Raw genomic sequence first — 24,153 nt, 5'->3', positions numbered from 1 at the left:
TTTTTTTTAAACTTTTGACAAAAATTAAGTTGTGTTACTTGTTTTTTAGCATTAGCATTAACTAATATCACGATTGTAATTATAATATTTTATAATTGTTAAAACTAAAATTTTTGATAGTTTTGGCTTATGAAATATTTATTAAGTTAAAATATGGTGATAAAATGACTCCATTATTTGGTGTCTTCAAAACCTTGAGACCTTTTGCATTTTTAAAAACTATTTTCGAAATATGTGTTAATATGAATACTACTGAGTTGTCTCAGAATGTCAGGTATATTTTTCTCTGTATATGCACTTATCTGAAACACACTCATCTATATATATTTACTCTTGTTCCTCCATTCTGTCTCACACATACACTGCTGATTTTACTGTTTAATTTGTAATTTTGCCAAATTGTAGACACAGCATAATAAACACACAAAAAGAAACGAAACTAGAAATGTAGTTCACAGTTTGACAGCTGAAGGGGATGGGGTGAACCTCATTTGAGATTATTCACTTTAATCTATTATATAATGAAAAGAAAAAGACGCCGATTAGCCTAATTAATTGTAAGGGATGGTGAGCATATGAAAAAATTTTAGTAGGAAATAAATCACAGCAGTTTGATAAAATTTAATTTATCTAAAACCCAGTTTAAGATAATTAAATTAAATTATAGTGTATCAAATTATAGGATAACACAAACTATTTAATTAAAATGAAATGAAAAACAAATTTTTAAGCAAGACGGGAATATTTGTATTTATCTAAAGCTATTTTATTTCGAAAATATTTTTAGTATTTAGTAATTTGACACTTTATTATATTTTAACTTATTAATGGAATAGTGTTTTGAGTTACTTTTTTTTGTCAGTCTGTGATAAAATAATAGGTAAACATCATCCCCGAATTAAAAGCAAAGACATCTTGAAAAGTTTAAAACCTCATTGAGGACGTCCAACCCCCCTTTTTCCGATGATAGCGATTTTATAAAAAGTCATCCCCATCGTTGAATTTAAGTGCTTCGAACTGCTGCAAGTGTAAATGATTTTTCAAATTGAAAATATCGTTTAACAGAATGAAACAGCAATACAAAACAAGGAAAACAAATACCACAGAAAGACGGGGGTAAATTAAAAAAAAAAAAAAAAAAAATCAAAACAAAAAGTACTAAAAATAGACAAAAAATTTGATGATGTCGCTTTCGTTTGCCACTAGCAATGCCATAACATTGCACAAAAATAAATAGCATGGAATAAAATATTTCAAAATAAATTTTTTTAAAAAATTAAGAAGTGTGACCTACACAAAAAAAAATGTCATCCATTTTAAATCGAGCATACAAAATTTCGACTTATATTTACGTATTTTTTATAATAAGGATTACGTCCGGCCTTTTTTAAGTTTACCCCGATCCAAAACCAATGTTTTTCTAAGATCATACAAAATTTTAATGGATTTGGCTAGGGACTGCGGTCATTTCACTTGACATTTTGAGTTATTAACCCATAACATTTTCGAAAAATCCTTAAATCATTTATGTATTTACCTAATGTCTTCCAGCTGTGTTTAGTAATTTCATATATGCATTCGGTCATTCGAAAATGGTTATTTGGAAATAAAACGCACGTGGCTATGGTCGGTCGCAATATTGGATCATCATTTTCCTGCGTGTATGCAAGGTGGGTGGCAATTTTCAGGGTTGGAAAAGGGAAACTGGGAGTCGTAGTGAGACAGTGAGACAGCCACCAGTCCAAAACTCAGCCGTAGTCGTTGATTTTTTCGTCGCCAGTATGTGTGGCTGTTTCTGCGGCTGTCCATGTCCAAGCATTCCATTTTTCCTATCCCCCATTAAAACTTGCGTGGCCCGAGCTCTTCGGGGGTTAGTTATTTTTGGGGACGACAACCGCAGCAGCAGCAGCAGCAACAGCAGCAACAGCAGCATCAGCCCTCTGAACTGTGAAGGAGGATTCTCGATTCTCGACGAAGGATAGCGAATATGTGCAGGTTGGGCTGCCAGCGGCGCGTAGCAACGTGTGTTGTTTCAGTTTCATTTTCATTTTCGGTCTCAGTTTTCTGGGCCGCTGTCTCTGGAGTTGGCTGTACTGCTCCAAAGCAGGAGGATAGTACACAACCCACGGCTGCGATGACATCCAGAAAACGGAAAGAATGAGCCGATAAATCTTTGCGGAACCACAAAGACCTGTTTGGCGGAATTCTGTTTGTAATAAATAACTTAAAATAGATTTTATATTTAATGTAATTCCCACCTTTATATCTCAAATATATATAGCTCTCTTGTAAAGCTCGTTTGGGATAATGTTTGTCTATTTATCTCTCACGTGTTGTGTAAAACATTTCGTAAATTTACCTGACCTTACCATCAAATAAAGTTTAAAATTATGAGTTGGAAAAATTTGTTTTGAAGCATTGCTAAATGTAAAGTTTCTTTTACGTTTTTATTTTTACATTACGATTTACACTACAAAAGAGTAGTAGTAGAAAGAAGAGAATCCCAAGAGCAATCTTTCTTATGGTGGTTCGATATATTTACATTTATCTAAACCATTTGGTTTTTGAAACTTTAAGTAACTGAAGAGATTTGACTAAATTTATTGTGGTCAATGCTTGGCGTAATTTCCGTTGTTATCAAGCTCAGGCAATAATTGATCACTATATCTGGATCAGATGGCTATCCAATCACGGCGGCCAAAAGCTGGATTGGAAAATGTCAAGGGTGCTGTCTGTCCTTCTGACCATCTGTCCATATGCCCTGCTCTCAAAGTGAACAAAAAGAAGCACAAACTTGGCGATGGTGATGATTTTGTTGCCTGTTGTTCTGTTTCTGAACTTTGAAGGATTTTCCAATCTAGGATGCCTTATGTGTGTGTGTGTGAGTGTGTGTGTGTGTGTGTGTGTGTGTGTGTATTGGCGAAAACTCCCCATACAAACACATGGCCAGAGGGCCACGCATAATACACATGCAAATGTCAAAGCTGCCAGGCTGTCGCCATACGCGAAAGCGTCACTTGTGCCACCTAACCACCCACCCACCACCCACTATGGCACCCATTTTGCCACCCACCATCCATCCACCCAGACGGCCATTGGCGACTTTTAGCGGCTTTTATTTGTGCTGGAATGGAAATCGTCTTCTTTGCTGACACTTCTATTACAGTGTTAATTTGTATTGAAGATTCCATTGAGTTGAAGTAATCATTATTACGATTACATACATTTGATTTGTTAGAAATCGTCTTCATGGGAGGGAAATGCTTTAAATGCAATGCCAATGATCAGAGGGTCAATCAAAATTCGTGAATACATTTCTTATAAAAGATTTAGAGTTTTGGGATTGGAAATTTAGGCAAAGGGTATATTCTTATACATATTTTGGAATAATTACCGAAGCCTTTTTTCTGGTGTCTAAAATACCAATAAGAACTGTGAAAGAAATATTTGAATATTGCTAAAATATATAGTGAACCAAATATATAATAGAAACTTGTAATATCTCTTGTGGATGCACTGTATCGAGCGTACACTGTACTGTTATTTGCTGTTGTTCTTATTCTGTGTCGTCCACGCGTCTTCTCTATGCTCCAGTAAAATTTGAGGAGGGTTGTTAAAGAAAAGCGATAAGTGGGTGGGTGGGTAGATAGGTGTGTGTGTGTGTGGTGTGTGAACTTTGTAAAACTCACCACCGTCTTTTGCCAAACCGGTCCCAGTCGACGTCTTCCTCTCCTTATGTCTTACTATCTGTAACACTCTGGAAAAATAAGAATATCAGTTAAGAGTTACCTTGCTCGCCCAAAATAATCGAATTAAGTTTTTGTTAACTTCTTAAAAATGCTTTGGAACTGCATTGTTTATAGAACGCGTTGGTTTTACAATATATTTTTATGATTAGTTTTTTATCTTGAAAATTAATGTTTTTTTCTTAGTGTGACTTCTTTCTTTTTTTCTTGTCGGTTTTGTTCTGCTTGGCAAAATTGTTTGCCACAAACAATTGCACATTTTTTCCGACTCTAAAAATTGGAGTGTTGTTTTAAGCCTTTTTCTTTGTTATTTTTATGCCCATTAGTTTTAGAGTCAAAAAGTTTATTGTAGTGCTGCAAAACTAAGTAAGAAAGTTAACTTTATTAATCAGCATTAATAGCCATGATCTACAATTGTATATGTTAAAAAATGTGGAATCTAAGTGCATAATAAGTTGGCATAGGCAATATCCACAAATACATTCTATTTCGAACAAAGTTATCTTCACACGCCTTTCGTATATGCAATTTATTTTGGGTGTCTCATATTCTACATTGTATTTTTTACGGCCTGCGGAGAAAAAACCGCAAGAGCAAAGGTATATAAAGACTAAAATTGCGACACTTAAAACACAATTCAAAAACTTTCGTTGTTGAGGTGTTTAAATTTTTCAAATTGCATTCTATTTAACCAATAATATAATTTTTAAAAATTCTTAAAGTATTTTTAAATTTAAAATGCAACATTTAAAAACATTAGACATTTTTTTTCTGTGGAGTTACTTATACATTTGTTATCCTTCGTTGGCGGCAAGAACAATTACAATAACAATGGAGTTGGAAAACAATGCGTGCGAAAGGCTCCCTAACGCTTTAAGACGCTTTTGATATTGCTTTTGTTTTCTTTCAGTGTTCCTTTGCGGTTGTGTGAGTGCTGCTTTCCGTTCTTTTTGTTATTGTTTATGCTGGATGCATTCGCACTATGTTGCTTACTCTTTATTGTTGTGCGCTCCCAAAAGAAAGTGGAGCCACAATTTTAGCCTCTTCCTTTTCCTTCGGCTGTTTTGCACCCAATGGTGATAATATCTTAATTACATTTTATAATTATAGTCGAGTGGGTCCATAATTTTCAACTTTGGTAAATAACAACATGCTGGCAGTTAAGATGGCGTTTGCCAAGACAAAGTAAATAAAATAAAAAAACTTACACTGTATTTGAAAATACCACTTTTAAATCAGAATCAACGGAATTTTGCTTCTTTTTATTTTTTTTTATTCTTTTTATAATAAAAACGACAATTTTAAACAACAAACAACTCAGAATTGAACTAAAATCCTTATCGGAACAATGAATAACATATTTCGGGTTGTTTATTATGTTTCGGAATCGGTTGATTCTCGCAAACAATGTTGATAAAGCTAAAAAGCATTCCTTATCTCATTTCTTTTTACTCACCTAAAACTTACGACATTTTTGTATTACACATTTTAATAATAAAATACAACATTTGGAAGTAATTCAGAGTTGAAAAATATCAATTCAATGAATAATTTATTTGGTGTTGTTCATAATGTATAATAAATGTTGATTCAAGCATTCATTCTTGATAAAACTCACAAAATGTAAAGCTTTTAAAATTAAAAAGGAAATAACAAGTGCACTTCGAATGTAACGTCATGTTTATTTTATTTTGTTGCTGAAAATTTTGAACTTTATTTGCTGTCAGTGGCGTTACAATAAAACACTTGAAAATGTATATTTAATAGTGTAAATGTCTTATTAAATTTGGAAGTCTAGTTTAGTCATTGTATTAATTTATGTATGTGCTGTAACTCCTTTTTGGGGCAAAAATTCAAAGCTGGCAGCAGCATTCCTTGCGTGTTTCCTGCCTGCCCTTTATCCTTGTCCCGCTACGATTTTCCTTCCTTTTCCGGCTTTTCCTTCATGCTTTTGCCACATTCCATTAGATATAATAAATACCAAAATGCGATAAAAAAAAGGGCGGGCGAGAGAAATTAAAGATGCAAAGCAATGTAAAGCTTTCACGAAATCCGAAGAAGGACAGAAATTACCCTGCTTGTTTGTTGTGACTCCAATCTCTAGTGCATATATAAAATGGGAATATATGGGAAATTGGTTAAAAATGTCAAATGAACAGCATTCCTCCCTTACTGTTTTGTCCTGTCATCAAAACCAACCCAAACTAAACGAACTGAAAAGCGTCAGCGAAGCTATTTGTTTTCTTCTTTATAGACTCATTTTCAGTTTTGCCAGAACTTCAAAGATACAAAATAAATAGCTTCCAAGCGTTCTTATGTTCTATTTTTTTTGTCTTATGATTCATCGAAATTTAACCTAAATATGTACGGATATATGTAGCTTCGAATATATGGACACCTAATCATTTTTTTATTTATTTGTGCGTTGTAAGCTGGAATGGACACTCTTAACTATTTCATTGAGGGCAATTGTACACAAAAAATTAAAAATCTTAAAATTTTTAAGAGTATACGAATGCAATCTATTCTGATGGCTTTAAGGTCCAATTAATTTTACTGATAGTTGAATCAGTTTTGGAATTAATGTGCCCAAACTAGCCAAAACAAAAGGATCTTCTCCGATTTAAAGTGTACCCATTGGCATATGCGACACTTCATTTTATATGAGCTCGCGTTTATACCCAATATATTCGGTCTGGCTCATCCACAGGCACATCATCGTGGCCTTTATCTTTATAGTCATTAAACGGGACTCGTCATTATTGCCATAAAACTTTCTTTTGGTTTTTGTTCTTGGTTGGTTCTTGGTTCCTAACGCAACTTTTGCCGCTGCCGCTGCCGCTGCTGCTGCTGCTGCCCTATCTCCATCTTATTCTTTCAAACATTTCCCATCTCTTTCTGCGGCTCATTTTCCGTCTTTTTCGCACTTGTCTCACAGTATACGAGTGCTACTGCTGGCATTGGCCTTTTAGTTGATTTCCGTCCGACACGCTGCCTTGTGATGACATTGTTTTTATGACGCGACCCCCCCGGTTTCCCTGGTTTTCCCAACCGCTTTTCCTCCGCCGACGCATTTCACCTACAGACAAAGGATTTGCCCGCCATATAAAGGATATATGTGTATGCTAGATGAGTGTATATCGTGCATAACTTTGTCGGGGCTGGGCTTTTGTGCGATTCTGATCATATTGCAACAAATAGCACAATAGCTCTGCCACGATGGAGTGATGGATAATGGCTGTGCTGTCAATCAGCCACCGATGTGCTGTATTGACAGAGACATCGGTGTCATAGATCTATGTTGTGATTGGCGTTACACAAGCGCAGAATTTGGGTCACTCAAATATTGCCTTTGTTACTAATAGAATTCAGTATAAGGAATCTAAGAAAATTCATAATTTCATTTCATTAAAAGATTCTTTGAGCAAAATTAATTTGTTTGACGATAGAAGCTGAAGTCACTCATAACAAAATGTAACAAAATGTAGGGATTCTTTTTATCTACTAAACAAAAATATATATATTACATAAAAAGTCGTGCAAACAATTAAAACACAAATAATAGATCTGATTATTTTCAAAACTTGCGGATTTAAATTCATTGGCATTGGTGTTTGGGGTAGATTGTCAATCAGCTACAATGCGATTAAATAGGACTAACAAAATGAACCTCAAGGGCAATAAAATTATGTGAACTGTTTGTATTAACTTGAAAAAAAAAGAAAATTAATCAACTAAAAGCATTTGGTGTGATTTTTTTTTGGGAGAGATTACAAGGCGAGACATAAATAGAATAGTTCATCGTGGAGCATAGTCCAGTTTACAATCAGCTAACTAAAGTTGATTGAAATCTTTAGTTTTAAGCGTTATAAAAACTTTTTCATCGCACATTTTCAAATCCGAAGCAGGGGTTTAATCACTATAATGTTTTGTTTTTTCTTAACATAGAATTACACAAAAAAGAATTGTCTTAATGTCTAGATTTAATGATTGCATCGTCCAACCACTTGTTTCCGTAATTTTTGGTTCAGTAAACTGGAGGATGTGAGTGTGTCATATAGTTGCACAAAAAAAACCCACCTAAAAGAACTCATTTCTAGGGGCTGGGCGTTACATTAGCGGCTCGTTGGCGAAAATGCTGCTAAACCCCCTCATTATATACCCTGACCCGTCGGGTTCCTATGTGTGTTTACCCTTCTCAAAGCGCAGGCTCGCTGTTTTCCATACCACCCACCAACCTAACCCACCCTTTTTCGTCCGGTCGACCTGGTCGACACCCTTGACAAACATTCAGAAGAAGAATCTCGTTAAAATGAAAAATATATTCTATTTTATAGAAAAAAGGTTGATATTTTTAAAACAATACATATTCAAATATTTGTGTGAGTAGGAATATCTTTTATTTGGTTAAATTGACATGGTTTTAATACTAAATATAATCTTATTTAAAATGTATGGGTTGATTTTCTTGGAGTGGATATCCCTTCGTACAGCCAGTGTCAAACCGTTGGCATTTTCCATTTTCGGGCCTTTTTTTTTTTTTTAATTGCTTGGAAGGAGCACGTCACGCGAAATACAGAAACTACATATATAATATAGCCAAAAAAAGGAAGTGGAAACCGCAATCAGAGAGTGCGGCCTAGGCTTATTAAGTTATTCATAAACGGTGACGAGGAAACGAGGGGAAACGTGGAAAGTAAAAAAAAGCAAAAGTAAAATGGGCGGAAACAGGGGGCAGTGTGCAATTAACCCCCGAGGGCAACTGCACTTTCTGTGGGTGAGTTGTGCGCCCAGTTTTACCTTTGTACTGCTGCATCCCCAAAACGGGCTTAAATGCGAATAATTTATTTCAAATTGCAGCAGCGATAAAAGCGGAGAGATGAAAATTCAATTGTGAATTGCGAAATATGCGGAAAATGGTCCCAAAACGCCACTAAACACCAATGCCAGCGGAGGTTCGCAGCGGTCCATCCCATCTAAATTTAGATCGATTTTCCCCGTCCGCTGGTGTTTAGCTTTTTATAGACTTCAAGTAAAATGGATTCGCAAGCAGAGTTGCTAAATTTAGTATTACCAAAAGCAAACAGTCAACAATCTGGGGTACACAAAACATCAGGTTACATTTCCAATCGATCCAAAACGTGCCAGATGCCCCATTAGCCGCATTTTCATGTTCGAGGGTCGCTCTATGCGCTTCACAAACGAGTTTCCTGCTGGCTAAGTGCGTTGTGTTTAATATACACAATATATTTGTTTTGGTATTTCTGCAAATCTTTAAACTTAATGAAACGAACAGATACATTTTCTAATGCTTCAATTGTTTAATGCATTCTGGGAAACATTTTCCATTTTCATTTGGTTTTTCCCCAGCTAGCAGCCAAATTGATAATGTGGTGAATGGTCAAGAGCAGTTCCCCATTTAGGTCTTGTGTAAGCACTTGTCATGGCACAAATTTCTAGGAAATGGGGAATAATAATTGCCAGGAATACAGCTTAATTAACAGCACAAGCGCTTGTTTCAGAAACTTATCCATTAACCGTTTTTGAAGCTCTTAAATATGTTTTCCTTTCCAAAACAAAAAATACAAAAAAAAATTAATAAAACAATTTAATTATTCTTTTGGCTTCCCTGCACAATAACAGCAAATTTTCACCATAAAATCGATGTAATGTGTCATTTAGAGGGTTCCAATTGCTTGGAGTTAAATACTACTTTATGAAACTTGTCCCATAAATTTCAATTGGAATATACTCAAAACAATCACAATCATTATGCCGCTCATGGAATTTTTTGGAGGACTCTTCTCTGCGCTTCTCAAACATGTTTCCTAGACAGCGGCATTCAAATTTAACGCCCCCGCATTGGCTCTTCGCCCAGGGCCTCTAGTTCTTCGGGTTCGGCGCAACATTTCCACGATTCCTGAATGCCAAATTGATAGATGGTTTCGTGTAAATAGTGCTCCCCCGGATTGATGAAGATTTTTGGAAAATCAGGCTGATTAACTGCATCCGGATAGTTAAGCAATTGGACACTAAAACCACTATGCTGCCAATAGCGGGTGCAGTTTTTGCCCAAAATCGGTTCCTCACCGAGCGGTTCCTGGGGAAAATCATTGGCGGTGGCAAACTTCACACTCGGTTGGTTGCTCAAGATCTTCATGGATCTACCCGATTGCGGATGCATAAATCTGCCCACATAGCGGGTTATATTGGAATCGAACTCCTTATCGAGGGCATAGCATACATTGTAGCCCTTGGCTGATCTCTTCTCAAACTGCCGCACTCGATCGCCAATGAGAACTGGTAAACGGATATCGTATACGGAATCGTTATTAAATCGTCCCGTCGGAAGTCCATCAGCAGAAGTCTCCATCGTTTCCACAGCATCCATGGTGATGCGATGATCAAAAATACCTTTCTTACCAGTACATTGGCCAGCCAGATTGAAGTAAATGTGATTGGATAGGTTGACGGGGGTAGTCTGGTCGGTAGTGGCTTCGATACGGATGAAGAACAGGTTGTCATCGTCGATGGTGAAGTGAATCATTACGTTCAAGGTGCCGGGAAAACCCTCGTGTCCATCCTGCGACACATGCCGCAATGTAACACCATCCGGTCGTATCATATACAGATCCCAAATGACCTGATCGAAACCCACAAAGCCGCCATCAATCTGATGCTTCTGGCCGAGATTCTTCGACACAATGATCCTTCGTTCGTCCATGAAGAACTCTCCGTTTCCCACCACATCAGTGACTCGTCCGAGTGTGCATCCGAACTTGTAATTCCTGTACTTAACGTAACCAGCCACATCTTCGAATCCGAGGACCACATCCGACACCTGGTGATAGGCATCTGGTATCTTAATACTCTGGATCGTGGCGCCTAGTTGGATTATGGATACCGAAAGGTTATTGGCGTTGCTCATCGTATAGCGACGAACAACCTGCGCCTTCTTCGTAAACGGATTGGTCGCAATCCCGAAAATGTCCTCGGTAACCTGAACCATAATTAAAAGGGGACGACTATTTAATTTTGAATTTAGTTCAAAGTTTCAGTTCTTACTTTGTTGAAGTTTGATCGAAAATGTGAAAAGGTTGTCAAAAAAAATAAGAGCTATGTAGATGTTATACGTCCTTTTGTACCCGTTACTCGTAAAGTAGTTCCGCAGATGGCGCCACCTAAACTTCGATTGTTTTGTATGGGGAATGCTTAGTTTAAAGTTTGTTGGCTATATAATTAGTCGGAAAACTCGACTATAGCGTTCTCTCTTATTTTAACTTAAAAATCAATTAATACATAACAGATATATAAAGAATTATCAGTCACGTCTGTTTTAATTATTGGCTTACCGATGTTGTCACTCTGGTCTAAACTTAAATTAAAATGCAACTAAGCTGTCAACCTCTTACAAATTATAAAAAGTCAGACATTTAGAAGTGCAAAACGAAGGGTAAATAATATAAGCGCTTTTGACATTTAAACATGAATTTCAACCTTGTTGCCTTCAGGGAATCAATTCTATTCAGTAAATCAGAATATATATCCATTTATTGTGCAAAATTAATGTTACTAGTTTGTAAAATGTCCTTGAAAAACATAATCCCTTTGTCCTATTTTGAGCTTGAAATAGTTTTCCATGAATTTTAATAAATGAAATATCAACATCTATAATTTCCTAGAAAAAAAATCCATTTGTAATATGAATTCGCTATGAACAGTTTGAATTCAAAGAAGATTCCCCGAAGTTTGATAAATGAATTATGCTTAATAATGATAAAGATAAAGATAAAGAATATGTATCCATTTATTGTGCAAAATGAATGTTACTAGTTTGTAAAATGTCCTTGAAAAACATAATCCCTTTTTCCTATTTTGAGCTTGAAATAAATAGTTTTCCATGAATTTTAATAAATGAAATATTAACATCTATAATTTCCTAGAAAAAAAATCCTTTTGTACAGAAAGAAGATTCCCCGAATTTTGATAAATGAATTATGCTTAATAATGATAAAGATACATTTTTATAGATTTCGGAAACTAAAGCGTATAATTAAACCGTTAACCCTTTCACACGAATATTTGTATGAAATTGTTTAAATGGCTTATCTTAAATTCAGTTGTTAATTGCACCCATCAAGGCTGTTTACCACAGATTACCCATTCCCTGACTGAGACGATATCGGGGGAAAATTGTTAATTCGAGTGCCGTCGTTTGTTGAGTGCATGCCACCTGTTCGTACATCGTACACCAATTGTCAAGATAGATAAGTTCATCGTGCATCGAACTATCTTATCGTGCGGGGCCTGTAGTAAAATAAAAGAATGTGATTTATTGGGACCAGGAACACAGCACCAGAAACCTAATCAAAAAATGGTGCAAAGTAAGTTACCCTACGGATCATTATTCAGCCAATAACCGTGACAGGAATTATTATCATTTATAATGGCAATAACTGAATAATTGAATACGCTGCGATATATGGCGGAGACAAAACAAAAGAGTAATTGCCATCAATTACTCTGCCCTTGCCCCATTACGGCTTCTTCGACAGCTGTGTGCTTTTCACACTACACTCGAATAAATTATGCATATATATGTAGATACAATACAAAATAAATGCGCTTAAACTTAAATGGATTCCACTTTTCTTTAATGATATGTTTATTTTGACAAATAAGGTAAACCCTTTTTATTTAATTCTGATTATTTAACAAATGATGGTTTTATTTAATTAAATTATAGAAGCACATATCGTTGCTTAATTAGTTTCTAGGATCTCCTGAAATATTTTGTTTTATTTAAGTGTTGAAAGGGCGGAGAAAGTGGGCTATAATGACCATGCATACCTGCAGTTGGTATAATGGGTTTTCGAATTGCCAGCGGCTTCCTTTACGTTGTTCTTTTCTGTCCGTGTCCGTATACGTGTCCGGATCCGCATCCGTGTCCTTGTCCCCGCTTCCATATCATGGCTCATTGGCCATACAGCAAGAAGGTGTGTAAATAAATGCAAAATCATGGCTCGTCATCCACATCGACACCGCAGCGTCACAGTCGTCGCCACAGTTGGCCGTTGTCGGGCAAAGTTCAGGAAGGCCAATGCCAATGCCAATGTCGTCGGGCCTTTGGAGCTTTTAGTTGCTGCCACTTCACCTTTGTTATTTCGCTGGCAAAAGGTAAATGTTTGCCGATAAGAACTGTCAGTTTTAAAATTACGAAGCGGACTTAAAGCTTTCAGGAACGTGATAAATATTGCAGCAATGAAATCTGTCATCAAAAAGTCCTCCGAAAATAACGAATGAGACGAACATATTTATCTCTCGAAAGGTCAGCATTTTAAATCAGCAAAACGGTGTTCGTATATAATTGAAAAAAAAAGCAATATTTTTAATTAAGACCGAAAGGTAGTGGGTCTTCCGTTTTCAACAATTTTAGCTTAAAACGTAATTTAACAGATTTAAAATGAAAACATAATTGACAAAACTTCACCTATTAGATCTGAAAATAATTTAAGAAATGGTTTTAAGTTCTTGGAAATTTCAAATTTTCCCCATCGATTATATAGTTTGTTTATGCTGAAATTTTCTTTCACAAAATTGTTTGGCTTGGGCAAGTAAATAAATTAAATCGTGTAGCGATTGTATGTGTCTTGGTAGTTTGTTATGAATATGGATAATTACATTTTAATGGATAAGCTAATTTTGTTTGTTTAGTGATTACTTAATGACTTTTGCTATAAAACTTAGGAAACTATTATTACTTTGAGCAATGCAAATTCAAATCAACTTGCTACTTGATTTTATCAATTAAAAGATAGATTAACAAACCATAAACAGATTCTAAGAAGCTCATTATAAGATATTATGCCTACGCATGTACTAAATTTCCGGGTGGATAGTTTAGGTAAATATCTTTAGATATTATGTTATATTCGAGGCACTCAGCAAGTTTATTATTATTCGCCTGTTTATGTTTATATTAGCTCAGCTCATAAACCTATTTTGCAGCCTTCGAGGCCACCAAAAGTCTATATATAAGGCCTCGGCCAAATCTTAGAAAATATATAATATCGAATGTTGATTTGGCACAAGTGAACTTTGCAATCGCAGTTGATTAAATGTATTGATTGTGACACCGATTAGGACTATGAATCATTTTACTGGCATTTTCGTGCCTGCTGATAAGTAAACCCGTTGTTCATGTCTTGGCGTCATTAGTGAAAGTCTAGCTAATCTGAGCCCGGATATGCAAATATTAGTATGCATTCCCTTGTACGATTCCCATGTTAGGTCCGCCTTATCTGACCCCGGTGCAATGTCAAGCGAGCGATTATGGTGAGGGATTCGAACATGATGGCCCACATCCCCCAAACAAGTTGTTACACTCAGAGAAAATGTTTCTAAAATATGACATCAAAGTCAACTTTTCAGAGCATTTTAATTGATTTTATGGATTGTTCTATGTTTACAATACAAATTTTATTAATTTTTGTTATCGAAATAGCCCCTGTTTATGAGATACAGACGAATTCATGAAAAATTATTAGCAGAGATCCCAGACGTTGCAACTTTATTTACAGGTCTGGCACCTCTGCTATAACTGATTAATAGTACTTTTATTAACTTAGCATCGCCTAAGCGAACAATTAAACTAAGTAACAATGACCTTTAAAGCGCGAGAAGAATAACATTTAAAATTTTTTTACTTTTACGCCCGGCGTTGCCACCTTATTTAAATAAGTTGTGTCTCGACATTTCACGCATTTCATAGTCAACTTTTGTGTGTAAGCGAATACATAAAATAGTACTTAGGAAAAACTATCATATGTAAAATTGGAAAATATAATTAAATCTTTTAAAAGCTGTTTATAAAGGATCAAAATTAATAAAAAAAAAGTATATGTAAACAATTTTATTTAAATGGTTGAAAGCAAATTTAAAGTGCAAGCTCAGAAGAAAATATATAAACTGATACAGCTATATTTCTTTCTGTGTAGTTTTATCTGTCCCTCCCCCTTTTTAGCACGCCCTGCTCATGTCCAACCCTGATTATGTTTTGCTTTACATTGCACTGGGGGGGCATTGGGAACGGAGCGACAGGCGGGCCTACAGTGGGTGGAGGCGGAACCTTAAGCTGTCTAAAGTCGTTCGCTTTGCATATTTACATGCAGTCATGACTGTACTACCAGTTAGCACTTGAACACTGCTAGGGCTGCCCGTTGATTTTCCAGGGGGATTTTAATTCGCAACAGCAGCTCCAAGAGCACACATATCTGGCTATTAAGACGGAAGCTTATATCGCGGAATTCCGGAGAAGCTGTGACCCACTTGATAAATTTGAAGGTTATAACTGGCTATGATGCTTAAAATACGAATAAAATATGTAATTTTACAATCAACAGCTCAAACATGATTTATTACTCATACGCAGTGTTGCATTTCCAAATTTTATGGATTGTTATATTTTTAAATTGTATTTTTTCCTAAAGATAAACCAATTTTGGTAAAATTAAAAATAAAATTTAATAATATTTATAAATAATAATCTTTGCAAATGATAAATTCATTTTACGTATGAGCAATAAAGTTTGTTCAATCTTTTGGTTAAATGTATTATTCATACGCAGTGTGACATTTTTTGTACTACTTTTTATTTTTTTTTTTTTAATTATTTTTATTTAACTCAACTTTTTATGTTGCAACTTTATCGGCCGGCTACATCATAATAATCCTGAAGTTACGTCTCTCGATAACTTTAATAGTTGACCCAAAACTAATTTCGTAAGCATATTCTCGATTTCAGATGCCTGGACTTGTGGTCTTCAGACGTCGCTGGTCTGTGGGCTCTGATGATCTCGTGGTGCCGGGTGCATTTCTCCTGACGATTCATTTTATATGGTTAGTATCCGCATTCCGGTATTTATCGTCACTTCCTAATTGTTTACAAATATATTTCTTGTTCCTATTCTTTCACCAAAAAAAAATATGAACTGATTGTCTTGACAGTTTTGTGATTGTTAGCGTCTCGTTGGTTATCTTTGAGTATAATACACGAATTTTAAGTGTGAAACTATTGTTCTATCATCTAACAGGCTACTTGTTGATTCTATTTTGTAAGTATTAAATTCCGATATCCATGGGATCCATCTTCAAAAATCCATTTGCAGTTTCAATATGTGTAGAAATAGGTATATGTGTGATCTCGATGCGTGGCAGTATTCTGGATGCCGAGGCGCGCACCTCGATCAACATCTGGATATATCTCAAGAGCTGTAAGTTGTCCCTGCATAAAATCGCTGTATATTTTTTATTGATAATATTTTATTCATTTCAGTGGTAATTCTGTTCGATATTGCCTGGCTGGGGGTGGGCTCCGTTTGGCTGGGGCATTACTACACCACCGCACCCATCGATGATCCCAAAAAGGTCTATATAGGTAAGTTCTATCTTTGGCATTACTATTTCAAACTACATTTACCATAAATCTTAATGTAAACTTAGTAATCGCCCTTTAATTTATTGTTTTTTTTTAACAGCTGAAGTATAATTAAATATTTATGCATTTAAACATTGCACTTCCCTTAAATTTACATTTCAATAACTGGAATTTTTACTTATTAAATATTTATGAATTGAATTACGGCGATTTATATTTGTAGCTAACAACAAAGTTTCATAAGTAAAAATTAAAACAGCTGTATTCCAATTAAATATTTATGCATTTAACTATTGCGTCTCCCTAGAATTTACATTTCAATAAGTAGAATTTTTACCTACTATATATTAATGCATTAAACTATGGCGTTTTATCTTTGTAGCTAACAATAATGTGCATAGGTTTAGCAAGTTTACAATCCATTTAAGAGAGATTAAATATCTGAAGAAGTTTTCAATTTTCTCGTTTTTATTGAACCTGTTTGAAAATGATTATCTAAGACAACTTGATTTGCTTACTACTTATTAGTTTATATTGAATGTAATTGGATGTGTCCTCAATCTATGAGTTCCCTATCCATCCACAGCCATCATCATCTGCAATTGGGCTCTGGTGGTGATCACCCTCATCACGATATGGTGCACCTTTGATGCTGCCGGAAGATCCTGGGTAAAGATGAAGAAGTACCAGCGATCAATGCGCGAGACGGAGTCGCGGTTCAATTATAAGCGGAGCAACAGCATGAATCGCAACTGGCGGCAAAGGTAATTCTAAACAAATAAAAATAAATTCAAGTTTACCTAGATCAAGGCTAATATGAGCTACAATCTTGATATGAGTTGGCCTATTTGTTATAAATACTTTTAATTTTGACTTATTATTACTCACGTCACTAGCGCGAAATATAATAGCAAAAAATAATTGTAGAAAAAAAAATAAATAAGAATAAATAAAAACAGACGAAATACCTAGATTGTTATGGGTTTTTGTAATACAGTGATTTTAAAGAGTTCAATTTCAATAAATATTGGTTTTGGATCAGTAAAATATAGAGTTACAACTGCAATAAACTCAAAACTCAAAATAATGATGGGTAGTAGACTGAATAGAGAAACGAAACATTGCAATCGTCATTGGAAAGAAGTCTAACCCATAAATGTTTGTCTTCAACAGAAAAGTGATGCGCGCCTACCAGGACAGCTGGGACCATCGCTGCCGCCTGCTGTTCTGCTGCATGGGCTCCTCGGAGCGCAACCGCAACTCGTTCACGGACATCGCCCGCCTGCTGAGCGACTTCTTTCGGGAGCTGGACGTGGTGCCATCGGACGTGGTCGCCGGACTCGTCCTGCTCCGCAAGTTCCAGCGGCTGGAGCGCGAGGCCATCGTCCGGCAGCGCAAAAATGGCACCTACGAGTTCCTCAGCGGCGTACCAATTACGGAGCGGACCCAGTTCCTAGCACTCAACGATGCCAAAAACTACGACTTCTTTCAGACGGTCATCCATTACATGTACTTTGCCCAGGGCGCCTACGGTTGGCCCATGTACGTCATCATCAATCGCAGCAAGATGTGGCACCTGGTGCCGGAACTGAAGTGAGTACGGCAAATGTAGGATGGGTGCTCGAATGGAAACCTCCATTTAAGCAAATGAAGCATAGAAATATATAATATACTTTTTTAAGGGTAATTAATTGAACAAAATGTGGTTTAACAGGAAAATACAAACAGTTTTGCACTGATAAGTGATTTTACAATATTAATAATAATAATAATATACAAAATTGCTCATATAGTTTTTTTCTTTTTTTTCCAAAAACTCAATAAATTTATATAAAAAATGTATGTTCAATATGCTTCATCTTATATGAACGCTCAACACTCAATTGCACAAAAAGAAATACCGCGTTGTGCAACTTTTTAACACCACAACATTTTTATGTGCATTTGCGTAGCGCTGTTTTTTTTACTTTCGTTGACAGGAGTTTTTGACGCTTTTATGAAAACTTTTAATGGAAAAATCCTTTTACTTATTGTGCTTGGTGCCGAGAAAACAATTTTATTTAATAATCAAAATAAGGTTTTGCATGTTTAAATTTATTTTTAATAGGAAATTGTGGAATATTAATATTTATAAAAACTAATGGTTCGTTACATTTTTGTTTTGTATACAGAGGTATATTTTTCATTTCCACATTTTATTTTTTTTAATGAATTTTTTTTTTTTTTTTAATGTTTGATTTCCAGCTCATTTATTTAACCCATTCTGAATCCGATATTCGCAGATGTTTCGGCTGCTGCTGTGGCAGTAATGAGGATACGGAGGTAATCCAGGACAATTGCTGCCTGTGCAACTACGCGGCGCTGAAGAAGACGCTGCAGCTGGGCGACATCGACATCGTGTATGCCACCTACCACGTGGACGTGGGCGAGACGCCCTTCTTCGTGGCCGTCGACTACACCCATCGGGCGGTGGTGATTAGCATACGTGGCACACTAAGCATGAAGGACATACTCACGGATCTGAATGCGGAGGGCGAGGTGCTGCCACTGCAGCCGCCGCGTGACGATTGGTTGGGTCACAAGGGCATGGTGCAGGCGGCGATCTACATACGCAACAAGCTGCAGGAGGAGAATCTCATCGAGAGGGCGCTGCAGCGGAATCCGGACCGCCAGACGCCCACCTTCGACCTGGTGCTGGTGGGTCATTCCCTGGGCGCCGGCACAGCGGCCATACTGGCCATCCTGCTGAAGCCCGACTATCCGACGCTCCAGTGCTTCAGTTACTCCCCGCCCGGCGGTCTGCTCAGGTTGGATTTCCGCCCAAGATTTGTCCCATTTGATTTCCTATCGCATGCTCATCTGGTCATTCATTTTACAGTATGCCCGCCGTGGAGTACTCCAAGTCGTTCATCACCTCGGTGGTGCTCGGCAAGGACGTGGTGCCGCGCATCGGTCTCAACCAAATGGAAGCCCTGCGAGCGGATCTCATCAATGCCATCCAGCGCAGCGTGGATCCCAAGGTTTGTTGCGTCTTAATTTTACCCATTTACAAGACGAAAAAACCTCTCTTTTTTATTGACAAAAGTTTGACAATAATATCCCATTAGGTTCCAGAATTTTTTATTAAAACCCTGAAAAATTATGCCCAAAGTTTGAAATTAAATCAACCTCCTAAAAAAAAATCAATAAAAATTTAGAAAACATTTTTTTTTAATTTAAAAAACAATCTGTATTTTGGCCATGCATTCTATTTTGGCCAAGTGACAACAAAAGTAACCTTAAAAATGTGATTTTTATTGCCAAAGTCTGAAAAATGTAAAATGTAAAACACCATTCAGTTTATTAAACAATATGTATTATACACTATATTATTACATTTTGTCTATCGTTGTAGTGGAAGACAATTTCCTGTTCGGTCATCTGCTGTGGCTGTGGACCGGAGCCCACTTCCGTGGTGAACATGTCCGGCCAGGACACGCACATCAATCAGTACCAGGAGGTATTTGCCCTCTTCAAAAAATCAGTTCAACGAAAGTTATTAATTGTTGTTGTTCAATTTTAGGAGCGCGGAACAGCCCGTTCGACCAGCGCTCATCCCACGGACAGCTCGATAGCTTTAACCCTGCACCAGCCCTTATATCCGCCCGGTCGCATCATCCATATAGTGCGACATCATCCCAAGCCCGACGAGTGAGTAGAGCCAAGCCAATCTGTCGACGAGCTGGAAATAAGTGCGACAGCTGGCCAAATTCGATTCCGAATCAGAATCAGAATCGGAATCCAAATCTGAATCCGCATCCGCAATTGTTTCCTCCTCGATCTCGAAACCTGACCTCCTGACCCCCCTTCCCTGATTTATTTGTTGATGTTTTTTGTGTTTGATTCGTGATTCGCGATTCGCGATTCGAGATTCGAGATCCGAGATCCGCCTCTGGCCCAAGGTCTGTGCTAATTGAGGTGCGATAGCCAGGCGCTTATCGCCGAAGTGAGAGTGATGGAGTGAAATGTCAAGCCTGATCCGCAACTGACTCATCTGCCAATGGCGTCATTGGTTGTCCGATAGGCCGAGCTGATGATTCCGTCATCGGTTTGAAGGGGTGGAGGGGGGGGAACAATGAACCCTCTCCATCGCGGTTGGGTCCCTTTTGGCCTCAATGGCAGCCTCTAATTGACGGCCACAGGGGGGGGGTAGGGGGAACAATGAACCCTCTCCATCGCGGTTGGGTCCCTTTTGGCCTCAATGGCAGCCTCTAATTGACGGCCACAGACATACGGGGCATACCCACGTGAATTATGACCGAAACGTGCTGCCTCAATTACTGCGTTCACAAGTGCCCCATTTCGTTGGCTGCAACGCGACTACATACAGAATGTGGGACCATATTGAATTCCCAGCTATACGGTTTCTTGAGACAGTCTTAAATAAGAGAGTATCACAATTTTAAATTCCGATAGTCAGCGAAAGAGAGAAATTTGATTAACAACAATGCGTGACATTTTTAAGATCAATTAAATTGAACCTTTATTAGGGGCAGAATTAATATAGAAAGTATAACTGTTTTAAGAATTAATTAAATCTTTTTTCAGTTAAAAATAATCAGAATTAATATAACATATTAACGTTACTTTGATTATGAACTGCTGCTTGAAACTATCTATGAGTCAACTATTATATTGTACTATATGTTTATATTTTTGAGACGTTAGACAGCACATCATCAGGATAATTGAAAAAATGATAATATTGTGAATTGATTTTTAATCAATCACATTACATTGTATTGTATTTGTTATCAGAAAGATTTAAATGCAGACCATTGTGGTAGCTCAAAGTTGACGGAGTTCTCGAGCGACTATTTTTTAGTAGTTATGTATCGTTTATATGAGTTTGGTTTTGTCCTCTTGTTTCGTTATGATTTGTGTTGCTGAACGTGTTTGGTCGATTTCTTATTTGTTGCGCCCCATGTCCCCAAAAAATCCGTAAATGAGAAAAGAAATTAATGTTACCAAAATGTTTTTCAGGCAAAAATACGACAGTGGTTGGAGGTAGGCACACACACAACGACACACGCGCAAACACACACGCACCCACACATCCACAGACCGCGTCGCACACAGATACAGATACAGATACGAGAATACGCATCCAAAAGATTGAAAGAAGAAGAAGATGAAGAAGAAGAGCTTGAGCAGCGCTGCAGTAACTCAACTCGATCTCTCTGTCTCTGTCTCTATCTCTCCTGTCTCTTTCTTTTTGTCTATGTCTATCCCACTCTGCCCGTGTTTGTGCTCGCCCTCTCTCTTTCTCTTTCTCACTTTCTCTCAATCTCAATAACTCTCTCTTTCGCACACTACTTTCTCTGTGTCCTAGCTTGTTTGGTTTGTGTGTTGACTAGTGGCAGTCCGAGAATTATTCCCTAGTTCTATTTAATCAATTAGAAGTGTTCCATTTCGTTTTGGTTAATCTTTGTTGCATGAGACAATCACCGATGCATGCATCGCCCCATTCCTTTCTCAAGGCTTTTTTACAGGATCTTAATTCTTAAGATATCTAAGATATTACAGTTTGTTTTTTTTTTAAGCCATTATAAATACCAAACCCTCAGATGTAAACTCAACTCCTGTAAAGAGGCCTTTGGACTCTCCCCCTCTCTTTCTCTCGTTGTCGCCCTCTCTCACTCTCGTAAATGAGTCCGGGTATTATCAGTTGTGATCCTTATGAGTTGTGTTCGAATTTGTAGACCCAGCATGATATAAGCCCCGAAAGTTTAGACTAATAACTCTTCTACTATGCGCAAGGTCACGGAAATCCTTTCAAGATTAGTGCATTTATATTAATTTATTAAATTATAGATACCAATTGAATCCTAACTTCAAAATACAATAACATAAATGTTACAATAATCGAACCATATTAATACCTATGTTTGTAGATATATATGTAGAGATAAACTTGACCTGACTGAAAATTAGTGCTATTCTAATTAAAATAAATGTAGATATACAAAATAATAAGAACCATGCTGTTTACTTATACAAACTTATGTAGTTGTGATAAATGTCTTTCTTATTGTAGATAGTATATCATACTCTAATTAATCAAATAGATAATAGATAACACTTTGATATACAGTAAACAAATATAGTTTTTGGTATAACAAGAAAAAGCTTGACTAAGTGAAAGAGATTTCCGTGAACGCGTAAATCGATCCCCTTTGGAATTTAGTTGGAAGGACTTCCCGTAACACTTTAGAGAGTAGATACATATAGCTTAATACAATACCCACAAAAAGGAGAGAATTTCATCGAAGCTCTTGTGTATTTTGCAGAAATGTGCTGAAGAATCGGGAGCCCGTATACCAGGCCATCTGGGCCGACTCCACGGACTTCGATGAGGTTCTCATCTCGCCGGTGATGCTGCAGGATCACATGCCCGACAAGGTCCTCGCCGCCCTGAAGAAGGTAATTGCCGAGTTCGACGACGAGCGCGGCTCTTCGGTGCACAGCTATTCCACAGCCAGTTGAGCAGGGCCAGTCGAATGGATGGCAATGGAATTGAACTCGAGTTGAATGGAATGAATGATCGATCGTTGACACCCTATACCCCACACCCCGTCGTCTTCGTCGTTGTCCTAGAACCGTATATAGTCGAACTATAGCCCTTAGCATATCTAGAGTACGCAGCACCGATCTAGTTAGTTGGTTCGTCTACTGTATCGTACTGTACTGTACCTTGCCCCTAGTTTAGCATTAAGGTTGGAGGTCGCAGATCCGCCAGCCACTCAACGACCACAAACCACCCACACAACTCACCAACCACAAGAGCCACTCGAACAGTTAACACGCAACACCACACCCACAGTCATGACAAGCATATTTACACCGATGCCTATTTATCTATGTATATGTAAACTCAATTACGTTTAACGTTATCTAGTCTAAGGCCAACTATCGCTTATAATTTCAATAACGCTAAAATGTTCGACATTGATTTGTTTGTATTTATTTATTGCCTTTTGTTCGATATCTGAGAAATTTTGCTTTGATATATTATACATATGTCCAGAGTAAAGAACCGATACTTAGCCAGCACCACACATGCATACCCAAAATCCAGTTACCCTATTGTATTTATCGCTGTGTGAGGCATTGACAATGGACTTTGAATGTTTACAGTTATCTCTAAGTTATATTTATATTGATATTTATATACTTGTATTTAGTTTTTATTGCTTAAGTAACCATTGTCCATTTATCGTATAAGTTGAAAAGATGTAATTTGCATTTTGTTGTCTAAATCTCCGTGTTTCTATCACGCTCTCCAATTATCTCTTATATTTTTTCACTTTAAAGTTTAAACTGTTTGTTTTTTTTTTTTGTATGATGAATATACACTCACTTGTATGTACTTAAATATGTTTAATTTATTTATTGCTTAAGATTGCCTTTGAAATCAATTATGGGGAGAAATAAAGTATTTGCACTCCCTGTCTACTCCACCCGAATGTCGAGTTAATTCCAATTTCGTTGGATTAGAAGATATCTCCGCTAAATGGAAAGAGGTGTTGTGCCGGTTTTATTTTTATAGCAAGTAGCCCTCACGTTTCATGATGATTTGATTTAAGTTCCTTATGTGGAGTTTGATTTGGTAAGTTTATTCAGTTGGACTTTTAATTATACTTTAACTACATAACACATAAATACAACTCCGCCATAAAACAAGTACACAGCCCCCCTCAGAAACATCTGCTGCATGGGAATGGTTGTTAAAAGTTGTTGTAAAGCTTATGGAATGGCAAAAAAAAAAAAAAAAAAAAAAAAAAAAACAATTATGGTAGACAAAACATATTCGCTTTTGCTGAGCTGGGAGGAGGCCTCCGTACTAGCCGTGTGCTAGTTGCAATGAGAGAGTAGTAGTAGATCAGGCTTTAGGATAACACCTTGAATCGATTCTAAACCCGTCCAACCCCT

The 24,153-nt window shown here is 36.9% G+C and overlaps 2 protein-coding genes across 7 annotated transcripts in view; one reads left to right on the top strand and one right to left on the bottom strand.

Moving 5' to 3' along the window:
• LOC108138534 (diacylglycerol lipase-alpha) overlaps positions 1-24,153 on the top strand; it is a 30,253-nt gene that overhangs the window by 2,636 nt on the left and 3,464 nt on the right. For 2 of the 6 annotated variants that reach the window (XM_017260799.2, XM_017260797.2), the window contains exons 3-14: positions 15,550-15,644; positions 15,753-15,859; positions 15,914-16,018; positions 16,081-16,182; positions 16,769-16,946; positions 17,356-17,775; positions 18,465-18,989; positions 19,061-19,202; positions 19,577-19,681; positions 19,745-19,872; positions 21,205-21,228; positions 22,512-22,644. In XM_017260799.2, the coding sequence (XP_017116288.2) occupies positions 15,550-15,644; positions 15,753-15,859; positions 15,914-16,018; positions 16,081-16,182; positions 16,769-16,946; positions 17,356-17,775; positions 18,465-18,989; positions 19,061-19,202; positions 19,577-19,681; positions 19,745-19,872; positions 21,205-21,228; positions 22,512-22,644 (2,064 nt within the window). Of the gene's footprint in view, positions 1-15,549; positions 15,645-15,752; positions 15,860-15,913; positions 16,019-16,080; positions 16,183-16,768; positions 16,947-17,355; positions 17,776-18,464; positions 18,990-19,060; positions 19,203-19,576; positions 19,682-19,744; positions 19,873-21,204; positions 21,229-22,511; positions 22,645-23,622; positions 23,742-24,153 lie in introns of those variants that run through there. The other 4 variants (XM_017260800.2, XM_017260798.2, XM_041708240.1 and 1 more) reach the window with 3 other exon arrangements.
• On the bottom strand, positions 9,342-10,816 carry LOC108138536 (galactose mutarotase). The gene has a single exon (XM_017260801.2). It carries the CDS (start codon positions 10,753-10,755, stop codon positions 9,595-9,597), a length of 1,161 nt encoding a protein of 386 aa, XP_017116290.1. The 5' UTR covers positions 10,756-10,816; the 3' UTR covers positions 9,342-9,594.

Source organism: Drosophila elegans, unplaced genomic scaffold (genome assembly GCF_018152505.1).
Source record: "Drosophila elegans isolate 14027-0461.03 unplaced genomic scaffold, ASM1815250v1 contig_149, whole genome shotgun sequence".
Lineage (NCBI taxonomy): Eukaryota > Metazoa > Arthropoda > Insecta > Diptera > Drosophilidae > Drosophila > Drosophila elegans.
Note: the sequence above shows the minus strand (reverse complement) of the source record. Positions and strands in the feature narration are given on the sequence as shown.

Bases quoted from the DNA above. Each gene is read 5' to 3' on its own strand.
- LOC108138536 (XM_017260801.2), bottom strand. From the start codon at position 10,755: ATGGTTCAGGTTACCGAGGACATTTTCGGGATTGCGACCAATCCGTTT.